This window comes from Wyeomyia smithii, chromosome 3 (genome assembly GCF_029784165.1).
Source record: "Wyeomyia smithii strain HCP4-BCI-WySm-NY-G18 chromosome 3, ASM2978416v1, whole genome shotgun sequence".
In the NCBI taxonomy this organism is placed as follows: Eukaryota; Metazoa; Arthropoda; class Insecta; order Diptera; family Culicidae; genus Wyeomyia; species Wyeomyia smithii.
The window spans coordinates 176,184,924-176,204,448 of record NC_073696.1 but is presented as its reverse complement, the minus strand read 5'-3'; the positions used below and the strand labels follow the sequence as shown (position 1 = coordinate 176,204,448).

Below are 19,525 nucleotides of genomic sequence, written 5' to 3'. Positions count from 1 at the left end.
TAGCAGTTGCAAATTTCTTCTGTTGCATATTGCTCTCCTAACCATCACAGCTGAAGCATTCTGGAATCGAGTGGAACGACTGTTTTTATCGGCTGAAATATCACGAAGAAATGCTTCATGCAAACGATCATTCTGCTTATGCAAAACAGCCTCCAGCGTAGGTAAACAATTTTGAAGCTGAAAAAAAGTAAGTAGCGTACGTCTTCAGTAGTAATTCATATCTGGCAACTCTGTCGGTAATATTTCTGCGAGATAATCCATGAATCTTTTGTTTCTTGAGGGCTTCGTTTATGTTTCTTTAGGGCTTTTTGATTGTTTTATGTATAGGCCCCTATTACAGAAGACGAGGCGAACGACGAGTTACTCGCCTGACCAATTTTGGTATTGCAGAAGGCGAGTCGGCTGAATTTTGGACGAGTAGCTCATCTGCAAAACTGCTCGACTCGTTCGTGACTCAGCTGTCACCAGCTAACTTTCAATCGCCGACCGGGCTTCCTTTGCCGGAAATGTTCTTTTACCACTTTGATCACCGTTGCAATCCGCACACTCCGTTTTTACCCGGTTTCTGCTTAGGGACAACCGAGTCAGTTTCCTCGAATTGAGGGTCCTATACTAGAATAATCAGTACAAATTGTGATGCTTCCTTCTGAATTGTATGTTGCTCATTCCAGCACGATACAAAATCTCAATTTTGTTCCTCTGAAAAAATTTAACATTGCCTTTATCATTTACAAGTGAGCTATGAGCATGTGTCGAAATCGAAACAAACACAGCTGATTGACAGGGTAGGCCTCCACACGCGAAAAGAGGCAGTCAAATGTGTGTATCACTTTCACGGTGACACCCTTAAATACATTTAAGGAAATAGTCGAACGAATTACAGATGTCCATCTTCGAACGAATTAGAGATTAGAGAACGAATCAGAAATGTCCAGCTTTTTTTTCTTGGGCAGCCGTTCTCCAGTCACCTCGTATACCAGCAAATCGTGCATCTTCTTCCACCGCGCACATCCACCGAGTGCGAGGCCTACCACGAAATCGACGGCCTCTTCCTGGTTCTACGATGAAGATAGTTTTGGCGGCTCTTTCGCTTGGCATTCTGGCTACATGTCCAGTCCACTGAAGCCTACCACGCTGTATTACCTTCACTATATCAGCATGTTTGTATACTTGGTACAACTCGTGATTCATGCGCCACATTTTCTTATTTACTGCCAAGTATCGATCGCGGAACTTTACGCTCAAAAACTCCAAGCACTCATCGATCAGCTTTTTTCAGTGTCCATAATTCATGTCCGTAAAGGGCCACCGGGAGTGTCAGCGTCCTATACAGCGCTAGTTTTGTGCGAGTTTGCAAACTACAGGATCTTAGCTGATTACGTAGTCCGTAGAAGACCCTGTTCACAGCTGCAACCCGTCGTTTCACTTCACGGCTCATTTCGTTGTCACATGTCACAAGCGTACCAAGATAAACAACTTCATCAACCACTTTAAATCGTTCCCCATCTATCTCCACCCTCAGCACCAACACCACGAGAACTCCCACGCTCTCTGCCAGCTATCATACTTTTTGTCTTGGCTGAGTTTATACTGAGTCCTAACCTCGCTGCTTCCTTCTTGAAAGGCCTGAAGGCCTCCTCCACGGCCCCACGGTCGATACCAATGATATCAATGTCGTCCGCAAAACAAAAGAGCATGTGAGATTTCGTGATGATCGTACCGTTTCTTTGCACGTTTATTCTCCGTACTGCACCTTCAAGGGCAATTTTGAACAGTAGATTAGAGAGCGCATCCCTCTACTTCAGTTACGAACGCGACTGATGTCTCGCCAGCTATCCGCAAGAATGATTTCGATCTCTCCAGTGTCATACGACTCAGCTTAATTCTTTTCACTGAGTCGTATGCTGCTTTGAAATCTACAAACAGATGGTGAGTCTGCAAGTTATACTCCCGGAACTTATCGAGGATCTGTTGAGGGTGAAAATTTGATCCGTCGTGGTTCGCCGCTGCCGAAAACCAGCCTGGTATTCGCCGACAAAGGATTCCGTTAACAGTCTCAACCTGAAAACGAGATACGGGAGAGCACTTTGTATGCGGAGTTGAGCAACGTAATGCCTTCCAACCAGTCGCTCGGCATTGGTTCATCCGCCCAGATCCTAAGTATGGTCTGATGGATCGCATAGTACAGCTGCTCGCTTCCCACTTTTAGAAGTTTGGCTGGGATACCAACCTCCCCAACTGTCCTGCCGTTTTCAGCTCCCTAATCGTCTTTTCGACCTTCTCCTGTGTTGGTGGCTCCACAGCTTGTTCGTCACTCATCCTGTTCATCATTCGCTCCTTCTGCCCCTCACCGTTCAATAGCGCCTGAAAGTGCTCCTCCCACCTGGCTGCAACCGTCGGCTTATCCGTAAGCAGGTTTCCGTCCTTGTCATTACACATGACCGGCACAAGAAAATTACTACTCCGGACTCTGTTGACTTTTCTATAGAAGCCCCGCGCATCGTTCCTAGCAAAATTGTCCTGTGCGCTGGCGAGCACCTCTATTTTCGGCAGCTCTTGCCTCTCTGTATCTCTCTCTGTTTCGACGCGTAGCCGCAGTGAGCATGCGGCTCCGGGCACGGTTCTTCTCGTCCGTCGCTATTTGGCACTCGGCATCAAACCAGCCGTTGTCTTCCACGAATCGTGCCTACCACCTCTCTCGCACGTCTCATGGAATATTGTCACTAAATTAGAAACTAGAAGAAACTAATTTTTTCCAACTAAAACAGTCTACCAATCCAGGAAGGTTGCCAATCAGGTACACATATTTTAGAAAAAATACCGAGTTTTTCTTCAACCGTAGACCTACGATGGGGTGGTTTTCGATCCATTTTTTCGGAAATCGATATATCCAGAGGCGCCTCTAATATTTGGCTGAAATTTCTTTACTTCGTTGCTTGAACATTAGGGCATCGAAAAAAAAACTTCTTCAGATATTTTCCGCTAGATGACAGTAGTGATTTTGAGACTTTTCGGTTAGACTGGCTCGTTTTCGACCCGTCATATTGAAGTACGATTTTCATGGATATGGCGTTCCAACTATTTAACACTATTTTGAACGAAGAAATAAATTGATTTCGTTTAAATGTCGTATCGGTTGAAAAAAAATGTCGTATGAGAGAAATTTTGAAAATATGTCATTTTTCATATTTGAGTGAACTCAATTTAAAAGCACGATAAGAATTGCATTAATTTTATAATTTCTGCATTCAAAAGTACACATATTTGATTTCTCGGTATTTTTCTGCTGAAAACTAGGAATGATGGCCTTGAATTTGCTCTGATAACGTCAAAAATCGGTCGACTGATTTGAAAGTTATGGATATTTAAAAATAAAGAATAAGAAATGAAGCCATTTTTGGCCACCCTATTTTAGAACTGGTCACCTAAAGTGTTTCAACTGTGCTCAGAATTGCGGGATTGATCTTCTTCAAAAATAATTAGACCGGTATGTTTTGTGGGGTGACCAGTTTTAAAAAGGGATGGCCAGAAAAGCAACGGTAGAGAATACCAAATTCTTTATGCAAATTAACTATTTATTCAATTCAATATCAATATCTTAATTCACTTCAAAATCCAACTTTTAAACCATGTGATCGATTTTCGTTGTTTTCGTATCAAATCAAAGGTAATTATTTTGGATTTTTGATTTGCAATGACATCCTCGTGTCAGGCTGAAGACTTTCCAGTCCACACAATATATCTAGCAATTTAATAGAAAAGTGTTGAATTTAATAGAAACGGTTATCTTGCGAATTCATGTTTTTAAAAAAATACACTTCATGCTTCTTTGTGAATAATCGCCGCTTGTTGGTTTTTGATGAATTCGGTTCGATTTGAGCTTCTCTTAGCCTCGACTCGTGTTCTACCGAAAAAATCAGAGCTTTTTGTTGTCATAACCACTACATGGCGTTCGACAAAAAACAATCACTATTATTACTTTTTACTGATATTCTACCAACGAGTTTGTAAGCTTTTTTTTTTAAATGGCTGCAGTCTGTGGCACACATAAGATATTGTATGAAATGATACTTATGATATTCAAAAGTTAATGACTTCTATTGGAAATTCAACGCTACGAAAATTCGGCAAATAAAATAAATACAGTTTGTTACTTTTTTTTTAACAATATCGGCATCACAATAGTCTTTTATTCGCCATTTAGGAGGAAAATATAACAACCTTTTGCTGTTTTAATTGCGGTTTGCGGAAGTATCCCATTAATATAAACGTCAACAGACAAAGAAATTATCTGCAACAAGGTTGATTATGCTTTCCAAATAAATCACCGCAAACTCACACCTAACCACCATTCACTGACTAATGCTGCATGGTAAACTCCATCATTCGACCATCATCATAACGTTGTTTTCTCATCACTTACCCACCTTCATGTGAAACTAAAACCTGAAACAAATATCAAAACTTTTTAAACTACCGCAACAAAAACCACATCACCACAACAACAAAAACCTCCACATGCAAAAAAACCAAACAAATCGCTACATTATAACTACAATCCAGTCTATACGGTTGGCGTTTTCCGCTACCCTATTGCAGTGGCAGCCTTATCAAGGAGCGCCCACCTTCACCGTTACCGCTGCCGCCGCCGTTTGTAAAACTCGGTGCTACCACACCGCTGTAAGGATACCTTAAAACCGCTATCTAGTTTGTTATTCTTAGCTTTTTTACCATAACTAGCTTTTCAGTTTGACTGCCTTGAGCGTTGCCGGCCGATCTTTCTGAAACAAATGTTTTTTTTTTTCGATTGTACATATGTAACTTTATTTAATGTTGAATTCACTGTAGTGGTAATTGTATTTTGGTTTAAAAAAAAGCAGAAAGTGATTCTTTCTTTTCCTTTAATTGTTAAAGACTGATCGGCTTGAAAAAAGGAGTTTTTTATGCATGCTCGTAGTTGTAGTTTTTTTATTACATTAATGAATTTCGTTTTTACCATCGTGATGTTTTCCGAATTTGATTATCGTCAGCACAACTTAGTACTTATCTGTTATCCAAAGCTGGCTTACACTGATGATTGTAAAGGTTGTACTGAAGTTTGGCCATTACGATCTTATGGTAAATTTAATGTTGACACCTCTGGCGAAGGTCTCATCTGAAGATTGATGAAATTTCTACATTAACTGGAGAAGCGGTTTAGATCGTTGCACAAAAACAAACGTTTTCAGGTGAAGTGGCATTTTGTTGAAGAAAATTCACGTAATACCAGTACCTATAAATTTTAAATTTGTCGCTACGACTGCTCGCAGCGTCGTTTTTTATTCAAACAAAACCATCTTTCCAGCTACCCACGAAAGATAACGACTAATAAAGAGCGCAGACATCTCTTTAAGGTGAAGTTTTTAGCAATCGTAGTAATAAAGCATAAAAAGTAATATCATAACATACGAAGCATTTTCTATAAACAGTGAACATTGAGTATTTGAGTGAGGATATTATCAATCACAGTAGGAAAGGAATGAAAAATATACCATTATAGCTTACATCAATTCCTGTAAGCACAGAACGTTTTGTTTTTTCCGTAATTCCGTCGAAAGGATACGCGAATAAAAACAAAACTTTTTTTGTAGGCTGACCAGACTACCATTTTTTCGACCTTTTTCAATCGTCCCGTTTTCATGTGTTGGAAACAAAATTTTTCCGAATTGGAAAATAAAATTCTAAGCTGTCAGGAATTTATTAATGTTACTGATTACAACTTGTGCCTACTTGGCAGTACCGCGCCACTGGAAAGAACCGTCTCCAACGTAAACGGTATGTGGATCGCGATTGCAAGTTTCACTATGTCTTTACGATTGGTAATAAACTCACCTCCAGAAAATGTTTAAATAGACTGCGCCTACTTTCCGCCGTTATCTTTCGTGAAAGTTTGAGTTTAACAGGGTGCGCCATAATTATTGCAACAAGAAACAGAGGACCGTTAACCATGTCTTGGGTAAGTGAGAGAAAGCTTTTGAAATAAAAATAATTTTTTGAGTAAAATCAAAATGAAAATGCAAGGATCTTGTTGTCCGGACAATTCATCGGGAGCACCTGACGACACTCTTCACTGACGAGAAACTCTTTACCGTTAAGCAAGACCACAACCCGCAAAATTACCGGGTGCTCGCACGAACATCAGGAGATGCTGATTCAGATAGAAGAATGATTTTTTGCTCGTTTCATCCAGCTTCTGTGATGGTTTAGGCTGGAGTGACCGCCGATTCGCGAACTGAGCTACTTTTCCTCGAAAAAGGATTAGAAATCGATGGGAATTACTACCTGGATGAGATTTTGAAGAAAAATGTGATGCGTTGAGTCCAGAAAACGAATAACAATCAGAACTGGACCTTCATGCAAGACGGTGCCACGGCTACCACAAAGAAAACTGATCAAGACTGATGGAAGTCCAATTTTCCCTTTGTCATCACCGAGGATGAGTGGCCTCCAAACTCGCCAGATCTCAACGTGATGGATTTTCTCAATTTGGGGGATGTTAGAAGCGAAGGGCTGCTCACGAAAACATACAAATTTGGATGAGTTGAAGTCCTCAAAATGACTTTCGGTCCGCCGTCGAGTCTTATCCTGAGCGTCTCCGAGCTATCATTAGAGCTAAAGGAGGACACATTGAATGAGTTGTTTTTTTTTTTATTTCAAAAGTTTTCTCTTATTTGCCAAAAACGTTGTTAACGGTCCTCTGTTTCTTGTTGCAATAATTATGGCGCACCCTGTAGATAGTTTCTAACATGAACAAAAATGCATGTCTCAACAGGAGATGGATAAGACTAGTTTTATAATTTTAAGAATATTGTTTATCAATAAAAGATTTTGAACAATTTAAATGGTAATTTTGAATTGAACAGCTTATAATGATTAACTTGGTAAATGCATTTACAAATTTTCACTTTAAAATTACGTGTTAAAGATTTTTTTCCATTCCAATGTTTTTTTAGAGTTTATTTTTTTTGTGGTTCTACAGCAACGAATAAAGATTTATTGAAATATACAATCGATCTTTACACAATCCATTTTTTGACATCATAGAGATTGGTAGATCAAGCAAGGCGAATAAAAACTTGCTACAAAACTCAAGATAATTGCCCTATAAAAATTATAGCTTTACAACTCCTGGTCTAACCAAGTGCGTCAGTTTGAAGCAGAGTAATTGCTCGTCGGTTTGTCGGTTCTACGTTGGCTTACGGAAACTCTCATCTGAGTTCTTTTCTAGATGCACTCAAATTCACAGGAATTGGTCCTGCCACAAGTAAAAGAGATTTTTAAGGCTGTTCGCACCTACGCGAATTCTCATATGCAATTGTCAATTTATGTGTGAAAATAAAAGCAAAAATGCTTCTCTCCTTCACTTTCGCAAGTTAAAACCAAACCAATATCAACAGAGTCGTCAGGGCCAATAGGTAAAAAGCTATAATCATTACCTCTTTTCCGGTGTAAGCTCTGAGGGAAAAACTGTGATTACCAGTGTAATTAAGTAATTATGGTCATTCTCATTTTTCACGGAGATTTTTTTCCATTGGTTAACGAAAATAATAATCTAGTGTTTATTTTTTAATTTTCCTAATTTACATTCAAAACAACTTGAAAATGGATGCAATTACGAAGTCAATAATTAGGTATAAGCTTTTCAATTTAAAACGACCATTTAAATTGTTTCAAATCACTGAAATAGAGATATTTTGAAAAAATCGGAAGTTGAACCTTCTATAAAAATTTTTTTTTGTTTCTCAGTTTCGTTTTCAGCTATCAGTTTTCGTGATGACCTGACGATATTTTGTGAGCAAAAGCTATATATCATCAGTTTTTGTTTATATTTATTGAGTTTAGATATATTTGATAGAGTGACAACTTAGTGTACGGAAACAACAGTTTTATTAGCAATTCTTGTATTCATGTGTTGATTTCTCAGTAAATTGAACAAATTTCAGGAACTTTCAAACTAACTATCCTGTCACTGCATGCTGTATTTATGTATATCGATCTTTACCTTCTCTGTGCTTTTAATGTATTCATTATCATTACCGCTTTACTAGCCTCAGGTCATATCACTAATATGTTTCTAACCACCAACAGGGACGACGAAAAACAACCGTTGAATTCCCTGCCCGAAGTAGGTGTGAAAAAGAACCTGTCGGTGGAATTTGACGGCAGGGGAGTGCAGACCCGGAGTGGTGAGATAATCGGTAAAAACTCGGCAGTGTAATCTGGTCAAGTTTTGCGGATCGAAGCCCGCGAGCGGTTGAAACCTGACGACGCTAGATGTTTTTATGGCGCTTGACATTAGAAGACCACCAGTGCATTTGTGACCAGGGTAACCATTCCAGAGCGTGCTGGAACTGGTGCGGTGAAGAACTGAAGGGGATGCAACTGATAAGTCTTCACAAAATTGTGTATAATTAGCTATTAGTCTTAGGGCGGATATCCTACTTACTTAATTTATAATGTGCTTTTGGAGCAGAACGCGAGAAAATGCTCTTAGCTCTATGATTATACCGTATATATTGTATGATTTGAGCAGTTAGTATCAAATTTTTGTTCAGTGATCTATGTATGAACAACAGTTTTGCTACTACTAGATTGGGTAAAATACTATCGTATGATACAACTTTTCGATCGTCTTTAAAACATTACCTTATTATTATTATTATTCGATGCCTGGACCACAATATTAATTAAATAGTAACGCAGTGTGTGCTTTTGCTAACCAAAGAAAAAATGGAACAAAATAGAAACGATTAAATTAATCGGTTTAGTAATAGATACGAGAGTATTTCAGTTTGTTCCACTTGAAGTTGAATTAACATTGAAAAGCGTATGTATAGGGAAAAATAAACTAAGAGAATTTTTTGTATCATTAGAAGTTCACTTTATCCTGTTTTTTTTTACTTAACAAGAACTGCTCTCCTCAGTACAATACATGTTTTATAGTGTGCTTACAAAACAACGGATTTTGGAAATATAACGCGGTTTTTGGGTAGAAAATGATGTAAATGAGGAATAAGAGTGTCGTTTCAAGTGTATGTGATAAAGTATTTTCCAAGAGATATAAACTGTGCGGAAAAAACAAGCTATCGCCGAAACAGCCAAATTATGATTCAGCAGCTAGCTTGTGTCACCTTTTTCTCTACACAACATAAAACTTTCATAACATTTTTCGTCTGAGAATCGTTTAATGTCGGATCACAATCAGTTCAAAGTCAAACAGTATACATAAGATGACCGCGTAATCGTTCTTAAATAAAGTTGCAAAATTTCTCTGTAATATGCTTTGATATATGGTGGTACTCTCTGTCATTACTTTGTTATCTCGTTTTTCGCCAATTGACCCAGTCGATTACCATCACCTACAACAATTAACTTACAAATGCCAAACATCATTTAAGCCAAACCGTCACAATCATTAAATTAGTTATGATACAATAAGAGTTAACAGAAATCGCATCTGCCATGTAAACGTACTTTACCTGAAAGTAAAACTATTTATACAACAACGCTTGATCTATATTCATCGTATATGTAATAGAAGAAACAAATCAGCTCAAAATATTTATATACGCTTTTCCTTTCGATAAGCAGTTTTGCAAAAATTAGGCGTGTTCCGGAACCAATGTCGAGCATCCGTTTCTATAGTTAACTCAGTTTACTATAAATTTTGGTACTTGGTACGAATGATGAAAAACGAACCCTATGCAAAGTTTTTTGCAAATCAGATCTCATTCGAAAAAGAAAAACAATTGCAAAAGTAGGAAAATGCAGGTTTATAATTTAAACAAGACCTATTTCTAGTGTCTTATTTAGAGTACATTCTTAGTTCAAGCTAGGTTTCTATTTCTATGATGAATGCGTTATTGTGTTATTTTTTAATATAAACCTACCTTCATAAATGTAACGAACGCTGAAAATATACGTTTTTAAAGAAAAGTGATTTCGAAAATGCTATTTATTCTCGTTGTACAGGCTATAGGTAGCTATTTTTATAATCTTCGAAACATTAGTACAAGAGTGACTCCACCGAGAAAGAACTAAGAACATCCGAAATTTTTCCCTAATATATGCACCTTCATAATTGATTATTTAATACATTTTTTGTTTACTGAAATGGAACCTATTAAAAAAAATATATTATTCAAAAAAAAGTAAAATCACAACAAAGTGACACAGCCAATTTTGATAGAAGCAACTTAAAATGAAAAAGTTTCACAAAAATCAAATCAAAGTGCCCATTTGAATTCTAATTAACTTCACGAATGGTAAATTTTTGATGTTTTATGATTATAACGGTCGTGTTGAATTGAGAAAAATCTTCTAAAAGCATGTAATGAAGATTGTGCTCTTCTTCTGTTAACCGATACACGGTGTTTGAAACGTCATCGCCAAGTAGGTAATTAAAATATTGCATTCAATTTAATTTTTTAGTTCATTTTTTTTTTCAATTTCAAGTCAATACAGCTTACAAGAAAACAAGCCAATCTGTGCCGGATCAAGATTTCCATGTTTGAATTTCCCAAGTATCAACCATTTACCTGACATTTGACCCTGCTATCCACAGAGTGAAAACGAAATATCTAGAAAAAGGGCAAATCTCTGAGCAAATGAGGTTTTTTTTTTAAATTTAAATTTGTATTGCAAATGTTATTTATTACAATAATAACAACTTAATACAAGATGGACACAATATTCACGAATTTCACCGAAGGCCCTTTTTTCACTGTGAATTTCTTATTCTCACATTCAACCGATGTCTCGAATTACTAAGTGTTTTTTAGAAACGCTAAAATAACCAAGGTGAGTGTGGAAATAGAGCCCCAAATATGGTTTCTTCTTAAAAAAAATCTCCTAATATTTAAAACTGTTTATTATAAACGATTTAATGCATTAAATCAAATAAACATAAGAAAGCTGCACTTTTTTATGAATTCTATCTCATCAAATTCAACTTTTGTTTTGTTTATGGTTCTGGCATAATATCTAACTAGTGGTGGCAATTGTAATGAATCTCCTAATCTCAACTTATCATCTTATTGTAACTTTACTTTGAGATTCACTGCAATAGTTACGTCAAGCTCCTGACCATGTTTTATCACCACCGCTGAATGTAGGATGCTAATCTAGTCACCGGGGCTTATTACGGATGTCACCTCACGGTGAGATCGAAGTGAAAAAATCTCACGGTGAAAAATGACGCGTGCAAATCAAATGGGAATCACTTTCACCGTGCCTATTACGGTTGTCACTTCACCGTGAAGTGACTCCCGTAATAAGCCCCACCGTTTTATTTTTTGAATATCTTAAGTAAAATATCTTTACAAATTGATCGAGCATTTGATACAGGAGGCGCATTTGATTTCAATTTATAAAAATTATAAAATTGTTGTTTTATTATTAATACTGGTCGCTTTATACTTCAAACCCAGCATCAGAAGGTTTGCCAGACTTGACTAATATTTTTTCCGCGTCAAGTTTGGGAGTTTCGGTGCGCGTATGCCAAACAAGAACTTCAGTGCACTTATTTGCTAAGGGTTGCATCTCATGCACGATGGTTAGGTGTCGAAGTATTTCACTTTCCTGGTAACCTCGTTCGACTTCGTAACTAAACTGAGCTTGAGGGTTGTCTAGGATTAAATCTGAACTGATTGCGAATCCAGCCATATCAAACGGGAATGGCCGTTCCGGCCGCCATACGCTGTTGAAACCCAGTACAATACCATCCCTATTGAGTACCGGTTTCTCTACCATTAATCCTCCAACTAAGCCAACAGGCCAAACTCCAACCTAAAAAGCAAATTATCAATGTTTGCTTCACAATAGACATCCAAAATTACCTTATTCTTTTCAATCCTAGACATTTCTGTAAATAATTCGGTGCTATACGTATTATCGTCATCCATAAAATATATCACTGAGTGACTTTGACGCCTATCATTTTCAGCTAGGTGTTTTCTTATCCATTCTAACGCTTTATTGCGCTGCTCAACGCCGCGAGGTTTCAGCCAGTTCGGGTCTTTGCCCTGTAGCTTCATATTAGTTGGTGTTTTCGCAAACAACTGAGCACTTCTGTCCACAAGGCCACTTCGGCGTAAAAGACTACTGATTAGTTCAGAACTATGATCAGCGTCCTCAACCAATATCCAAAACACATTTGGAACAAGTCTGATCAAATGGGATAGCCTAGAAAAAGTGTAAAGCAAGTGATTGAATTTATTTCTACAATTGCTGTCAATAATTTCAAAACCTATCGCTTTCAAGGCCACTTAACTTCTATTATACTTTGACGTAGGTACTTGAAATGAAACCTTTAACTACAGCATAGTAGGAGTTGAAAATTAAATACGCATACATTTGCCTGCATAATTTACCTTGTTAGTTCGGCTTTCTGCACCGGTCTTGCATATGTCGGTGTTATGGCATATATTGTTGGCCCATTTTGATTTGGCAGGAATGCTTCCCGGTTAGCAGGTAATTCATCAGCATTATCTGTTTCACAGCCTCGGTTGGAAGTTATACTGTATATTAACCATAAGCCTAGCATAACGAGCACACAGTAAAAGTGCTTCGTTTTAATACGAATCTCCTGATTCATAGTTACACTTGTTTTTAACACTATTAATTGAAATAAATATCTTCAGAGCTTATTGCTATGGCGACAAATCATCTACGAGGACGGTTGAAAGGTGCTATGTAGCGAAGTGCCTAATTCTCACATTTTATTTGCTATGAATAATGTTGTTCGGCTTAACACCACTGTCTTCAGTGGAAATGTTGCTTAAAACTGCACACGAAAGCAAACTTGTATGTTTACATTCTCTTCTTTGAATGAAACTCTTTTTTGTGCATACTGAACTTGTTTTTTTTTTGCACCAGAAATGTGAGTTGTCACATACGCCAAGTATGATGACAGTTCTACAAGGTATGCCACATTTTTATCTACCCACGCACACAAACAAATCTCGTTATGAAAATTTTCGTTTTTTGTATGGAATTCGGAACATTTTCGGAAATTTCTCGTTTTATGTTGTTTTATATTTGATTTTTTTGGTTGGAGTGTGAATCTCCAGTTGAAATACACTAGAAATTATAAATATTAATTTAGATTTAGTGTGAAAAATTGCGACAATATGTCGAAATAAAATATATAAAAATGCTATATTTCTAATAGTTGGAGCATAATCTTAGTCATTGTCATAGCTCATGACTTTTGTTACTGTATGAAACATAAGCGACTCTATTTAGAAGCGCTATTAGACTACAATAAAAAAAAACGAGAAGTGCAAAAAGGTTTCCGGCAAATTGATGAAAAACAGCATATTTTACCTAAACCGCAGCATGTTTATGTATTCCCCACAAATAAAACATGTTTCAACATCATTTCTATAACTTTTCAGGAAAGTATGTTTTATAAGTTTAGTTTAAAATGCAAAATCATTTCAAATTTCATACAAAATTGGAAAATGTTCATAACGATCACTAATACTAATGCATCGACGTGAATAGCATACCTTGTAGAACTGTCATCATACTTGGGTCACATACGAAACCAATGAAAAAAGAAAGGTACGGAGATGGTTTGAGTCTCGAGTTTAAAGGGCTTTTGTTAACAGTGATGACGTACACGGAAAACGAGAAGTACCCATTTTCATGTGGATTTCACTCAACGGCGTCGTTCCGTGCACGAAAGTAAATTTTGAGTAGTTGTATAATAGTAATGGTAAGTAATAATACCTCAAAAATACCCAACGTTTAGTTCAATCTTTTAAACTATGCCTTGGGTAGATTTCAGTTAATTTCATTCGATTGAATTAATATAAGTTGAAAAAAGCGGATCATTGAAAAAAATATAAAATCTATCTCAAAACCTACTCGCGTACCTTCTTATTTATTGTAACTGGCTTCATTATTTCTCCTTTAAGTGACTTCGTTCCTAGCTCCATTCTCACAATTCCATTTTAATCTTCTTCTTAATTGGCGGCTATTATTAAAAACAGAAGCATAAAAGCACGTTCTTCACTTAACATCACTAATTTAAAACCAAAACTACCAATATTAAAAAAAATTCTGCCGCTTTCGCGAAATTAATTTCATCACGCGGGTTATGAATTTTCAACCAGTTTTCATCCAATATTGAGTTCAAACTACTCAATGTTGACTTTTTGTCAAAACACCATCATTGAGCAAAAGTATGTTCAAAATAAATTAAGTTGAAATGACTCAGTGATAGCATTGCAAAACTACCCAACACGTAAGTTGTTTAAGGTTTACATCATTTCAGGTAGTTTGTACCCTCCGGTTGGGTAGATTTTGTTTACCGTGTAAATTCCAAAAACATTGTGGAAATAACAATGTTTAATAGATTTTTCACAAGTTTTGAAAGTTTGAAAGCAGGCGTTGAACGTTAAGCGTCATTAAACAATGCGGAGTACCGTTTCAAATGGCATTTGCTCGTTGACCGAGATCTACATCACAACCCTGAAGCACGTGTTTTTTGCCAATTTTTTGCTACTAATACAGACAAATGCTAGCCATTGGCATCCCTATACCAAGTAACAGTGAACAATGAACTCATGTCCTGGGCCCAAATCAAATGAAGCTGAAAATCGAAAAAACGACTTAAGATATTTGATTTTTTTACCAAATGCACAATGCGCATAATGTCGCATCTAGTGCGCTGTAGCGCATATTATGCGTATTGTGTAAAATGGAAAAAAAAATTGAAAGTCGCGAGTCGTTATTTCGATTGAACAATAATTTGTCATTGGTCGCATAAACACAAAAAAAAAAATTATCAACTGAACACGTAAAAACAACGTAAATTTACGTAAACCTGAATGTTTTCATTGGTTTAGGTAAATAATACGCATAAAATTGGTGAAAACAACGCAACAGCTCAGTAAAATGCGAAAATTTGTATGGAGGTTTTGATATTGATATCGATGTTTCAAGGTATTCAGTTTCACCTAAATGATGACTTCCGTGCAGGTACTCAAAGGAGGTAAATCACATTTACCTAAAAGTATCTTCCCGCACAAAAGGGCTGTATATGGCTGGTTATTATACCAGTATAATATCCCACCCAATGAGCAAAGACTCGAACCAATGGGTATTTTTAACCGGCGTCAAGCCACACACAAAAAGCCTGTTTGAGCACAAGTCTTTTCTAGCGAGAAGCCGAGATACAAACCATAGCGAGAAGCCGAGAACTCAACAGCTGATAAATTCAGCGAACTGTTGTACAAGTTTTCAGTAGAATTTTCATAAACTTCGGTAGACGAGATGTCATTACTTGCTGGTTCACGGTAAATCGATTCATCTGCTGAATGTTCGTCGAAATATATTGCTGATATTTGTTAAAAAGTTCGCCAAGCTCGATCAGCTGTTGGGAAGTTTGCCGAGATGAATTAAGTGTGAGCAACGCATAAAAAGCTGACTCAAGCGATAAGCCGTTACACGAACCTTCATTTATGTAAACGTTTGATAGAAATCTAAAGTATAGTCACTGTATTTTACTAGTCTGGCGGAGTGGAAAACCATGCAACTGGCAACCCACATTTTCACATTTAAATGCTGACACCACTGGATATAATTCATGTTGTATATGACTTCTTTGAAAGTTAACATTTGATGTGAAAATGAAGTGCGTTTATAACAAATGTAACAGCAATTGGCGAAGGACAAAGAAACAAACAAGTTTATTCCGGTTTCCAAAGAATGCGTAGATTAGAGGAAAATAGCTTAAATTTTGCGAGTTACCTGATACTTCATTCATTCGTTGTAAGAGAAAATTATTAAAATAAACATTTTGTTTTGATTGCGCATTTTCCGTACAATAGTACAGCGTGAAAAGCGACAGGACAGCAAATCTACACACTTAACTGCATAATGTTTTCTCGGTAAAGTAAAATACCGAACTACTTGAAAACATTTTCGTTTACTGTTGTTCCGTAACAAAATTACTGAGAAATCGGAAACCGAATGTGTTTACCGGAATACCGTAAATTTGTTTGCCGAAAAAATCCGTAAAACAGCAAATTTCCGAGTTCAGTAAACTAAAATACCGAGTCTCGGAAGCTTGACATCATTTAACCGAGATCTCTTTGAACCAAAAAAGCTCTTACCGAGATTCCGAAAAATAGAACTGTCAAAATAACGAAAGCTTCACTCTCAGCTTTGTTCGTGTTTCGGTTTAGATGTAAAAGGAACAGGTTTCGCGGTTAATCATCATTCCGAAAAAAATTGTAATATTCAGATTAACCAAAGATAACTATAACAAGATACCTGACTTCTATATTCCCAACAAACATTTGGGCTGAATAAAACAGCTAATAATTTAAAATAACTGAATAAAGTCTGCATACAGGTGAAACGGATTGCCACAACGCTCAGGTTGATCTATCAGCTGAACAAGCAATAAATTCAGGTTTAAAAAAACTTGTGAAATACTCCACGCCATTAATAAATTGTTGGCTGGTTAAGCGCTATTTCGATTTAAAAAATAGCTATTAGACAACATTAATCAAACACTAAACGAACTGGTTGAATAAACGCTTCTTGAAACTTACCAAGTAACATTTTTTGGCTAAATAAGCGCTTTTATAACTAATCTTATTTAGCTGACGGCTGAACATAGGTCGAATAATGTATTTCTAAGTGTTTAATCAGCTTTTAATCAGTCGGTTTTGAAGAACTAAATCAGCTACCTATTACATTCGGCTTCCTAAATAGCCGAACACGGGCTTGATAAGAAATAACTCAGCCATTTGAACAACTTTTATACATGCTGATCGATTCTGTAGAAGCGATTATTCATTCTTTGTACAGCTTGTAGAAAAACTCTTTTACAGCCAACAGCAGCTGGCTTATAGTATAAATAAGCGCCTATATGACAATTCCATGGCTAAAATTGTACATTCTGTTTTTCTATTTTCTTTTTCTATTTTTCTATTATTGTTAGTGAAAATTACCTTTCTAGTATCCAATTCTCCAATTCCAATTCCAAAAAAAAAAACTCGAATCTCGAACTCATGCTCATGATGTTCCTGGTAGAACACGTTGCCGTTTCGTCTATCTTGACATACATGCATAGGTATCGATTTAACCCGTACATATATTTCCCGTTTATTTCATAAACAGTTTTACAGTGGCTGTATATATACTGAATTGTAGCTGAATAAGCGCTTCAGCATTTGTATCCCTAACTGTAGAAATTGTAGAAATCATTGCTAGTGTATCCACTTCGTAAACAGAAACAAACAGTTCAAACGAAAAATAATGATAGTTTTTGCAGCACGGCTAGCCGAACCCACTTATATTAAAATTCTACAGTGCCTTGTACTAAATCGATCAATTACAGAGGACAGTCACTTTGACAAAACGTGTTCTATCGTGTTCAAGGGATATGATACAAATGCTGAAGTGTTTATTCAGCTACAATTCAGCATATGTACAGCCAATGTAAAATTGTTTATGAAACAAACTGGAAATATATATACGGGTTAAATCGATACGTATGCATGTATGTCAAGATAGATGAATCGGTACTGCGTTCTACCAGGAACCTCATGAGCATGAGTTCGAGATTCGAGACTGGCAGTAAATAATTGGATACTAAAAAGGTAATTTTCACTAACAATAATATAAAAATAAGCGATGAAAAATACACACAAAAGTGCAAAACATCGAAAGATTTAGATGTGTTCGAATCGCCTAAGCAAAAAAAATGTCTAAGAGACTATTATATATTTTGAATCATAGCTGTAATAAAGCTGAAAAAGCACTTATATAGACTATAAGCCAGCTACTGCTGGCTGTAAAAGAGTTTTTCTACAAGCTTTACAAAGTATGAATAATCGCTTCTACAGAACCGATCAGCATGTATAAAAGTTGTTCAAATGGCTGAGTTATTTCTTATTAAGCCCGTGTTCGGCTATTTAGGAAGCCGAATGTAACATGTAGCTGATTTAGTTCTCCAAAACCGACTGCTTAAAAGCTGATTAAACACTTAGAAATACATTATTCGACCTATGTTCAGCCGTCAGCTGAATAAGATTAGTTATAAAAGCGCTTATTTAGCCAAAAAATGTTTCTTGGGTTTTTCATACATTTTGAACACGACCGATTTCCGATGGTTAGTGCTGCCATCTGATGACTTAAATTCTCATAAAATTGCCGCTATGAGCAAAACCGATTTATCGTGTATAGTCCGTCATTGATCGTTGAGCTGTTCAAGATTGTATATAAAAAAGGTGTAGCAGTTTGGTCAGCTTGACGCTTAAGATAACATGCAAATTAATGATATTGTCATTTTTTGCACTTAATTCTATTGCCATATTTTTGCACTTCAAAGTACGAAAGAAAAGTGTGAAATTGACTGTCAGAGTGGGGGTTTATATTGAGGGGTTAAATTTTTTTTCAGGTCCCATTCTACTAAAACCTAAAGTTTGATATGTCGCAATTCAGGTTTCGAAACCTTTGTGCATATGGTCAGGTTCACCGGGGCATCCGATTTTTGCTTTATCAACCTCGGCTAGAGTGGAAAACTTGGCTGTAGAGAGAGCTCATAGCGGTTATTAGGAACTTCTAATGGTACTCTTAATTTCAAATAATACGCCGATAATTCTTGATTTTTCCAGAAAGTTATGAAAGTTTTTTTTTTTTTTGAGAACTAAACATTCGTCCACATTATTATCATTTTTCGGATGGCAGCACCGTACAGTCGTCCTCATGGACACTGAAAAAATTGTTTTACCTTTCAACAGTCATGTCTTGGCCTTGTCGTCAGTTGATTTTGACGTTAAGTATGCATCATATTAACAGTGTATAAATTAGTTCCACTTTTGCTCACGCGCAGCGACAATCATGTCCGATGAATTCTGCAAGAGTCAGGTATCTTGTTCTAGTCATCTTTGGATTAACCTAAAATGTTGAGTAAGTACAGTCGTCGTTCGAAAACTGCAACATGCTGTTCGATAACTGCAACACTTGACACATGCCAAAATTTAGAGAGGGGTTCGTCACTACCATTTTTGTTTTTAATAATGTCGAAATGTATTTTTTCAATGGAATTGTGGCAAGAAATAGCAGAAAACTAAAATAGGCAACCTTTTCGATAATTCAATTTGATATTCATATTTCCGCATCATAATTTATTGCATCTCAGTAACTACTTTATATAACCAACGAAGATAAAGTTCATCAATACAATGAACCATTTTACGAGACGTTTCTGAACTCAATTCATGAATGAAATGTTGACAAAAAGCTAAGAACCGCTGATATAACGCAGGTAAAAGCAACATCAATGTCAGCAGAATCCGTGACACCTGTCAGTTCGTAAAATGGTCTATTTAACGCTAGGTCACAAAATATTGTTTGTGATCTACTATGCACTGCCTCGCTGAGTAGTGAAAGCTAGCCACACAATGCACACGGGATATTTTTTTTTCTCTTATACTATTTACGCAAAGTGAACCAGACAACA

The 19,525-nt window shown here is 36.6% G+C and overlaps 2 protein-coding genes across 18 annotated transcripts in view; one reads left to right on the top strand and one right to left on the bottom strand.

Moving 5' to 3' along the window:
• Positions 1-9,979, top strand: part of LOC129732487 (fasciclin-2) — a 126,419-nt gene extending 116,440 nt beyond the window's left edge. For 13 of the 17 annotated variants that reach the window (XM_055693401.1, XM_055693406.1, XM_055693402.1 and 10 more), the window contains 2 exons: positions 4,564-4,680; positions 8,128-9,979. In XM_055693401.1, the coding sequence (XP_055549376.1) occupies positions 4,564-4,680; positions 8,128-8,257 (247 nt within the window). In that variant the 3' untranslated portion in view covers positions 8,258-9,979. The remainder of the gene's footprint in view (positions 1-4,563; positions 4,681-8,127) is intronic. The other 4 variants (XM_055693411.1, XM_055693408.1, XM_055693413.1 and 1 more) reach the window with 2 other exon arrangements.
• A 914-nt stretch (positions 9,980-10,893) lies between these two features.
• On the bottom strand, positions 10,894-12,922 carry LOC129727811 (galactosylgalactosylxylosylprotein 3-beta-glucuronosyltransferase I). Its single transcript, XM_055686015.1, has 3 exons — positions 12,411-12,922; positions 11,877-12,222; positions 10,894-11,826 (listed from the first exon to the last, which is right to left on the bottom strand). Exons 1-3 carry the CDS (start codon positions 12,632-12,634, stop codon positions 11,452-11,454), a joined length of 945 nt encoding a protein of 314 aa, XP_055541990.1. The 5' UTR covers positions 12,635-12,922; the 3' UTR covers positions 10,894-11,451.
• Positions 12,923-19,525: the final 6,603 nt, after the last annotated feature.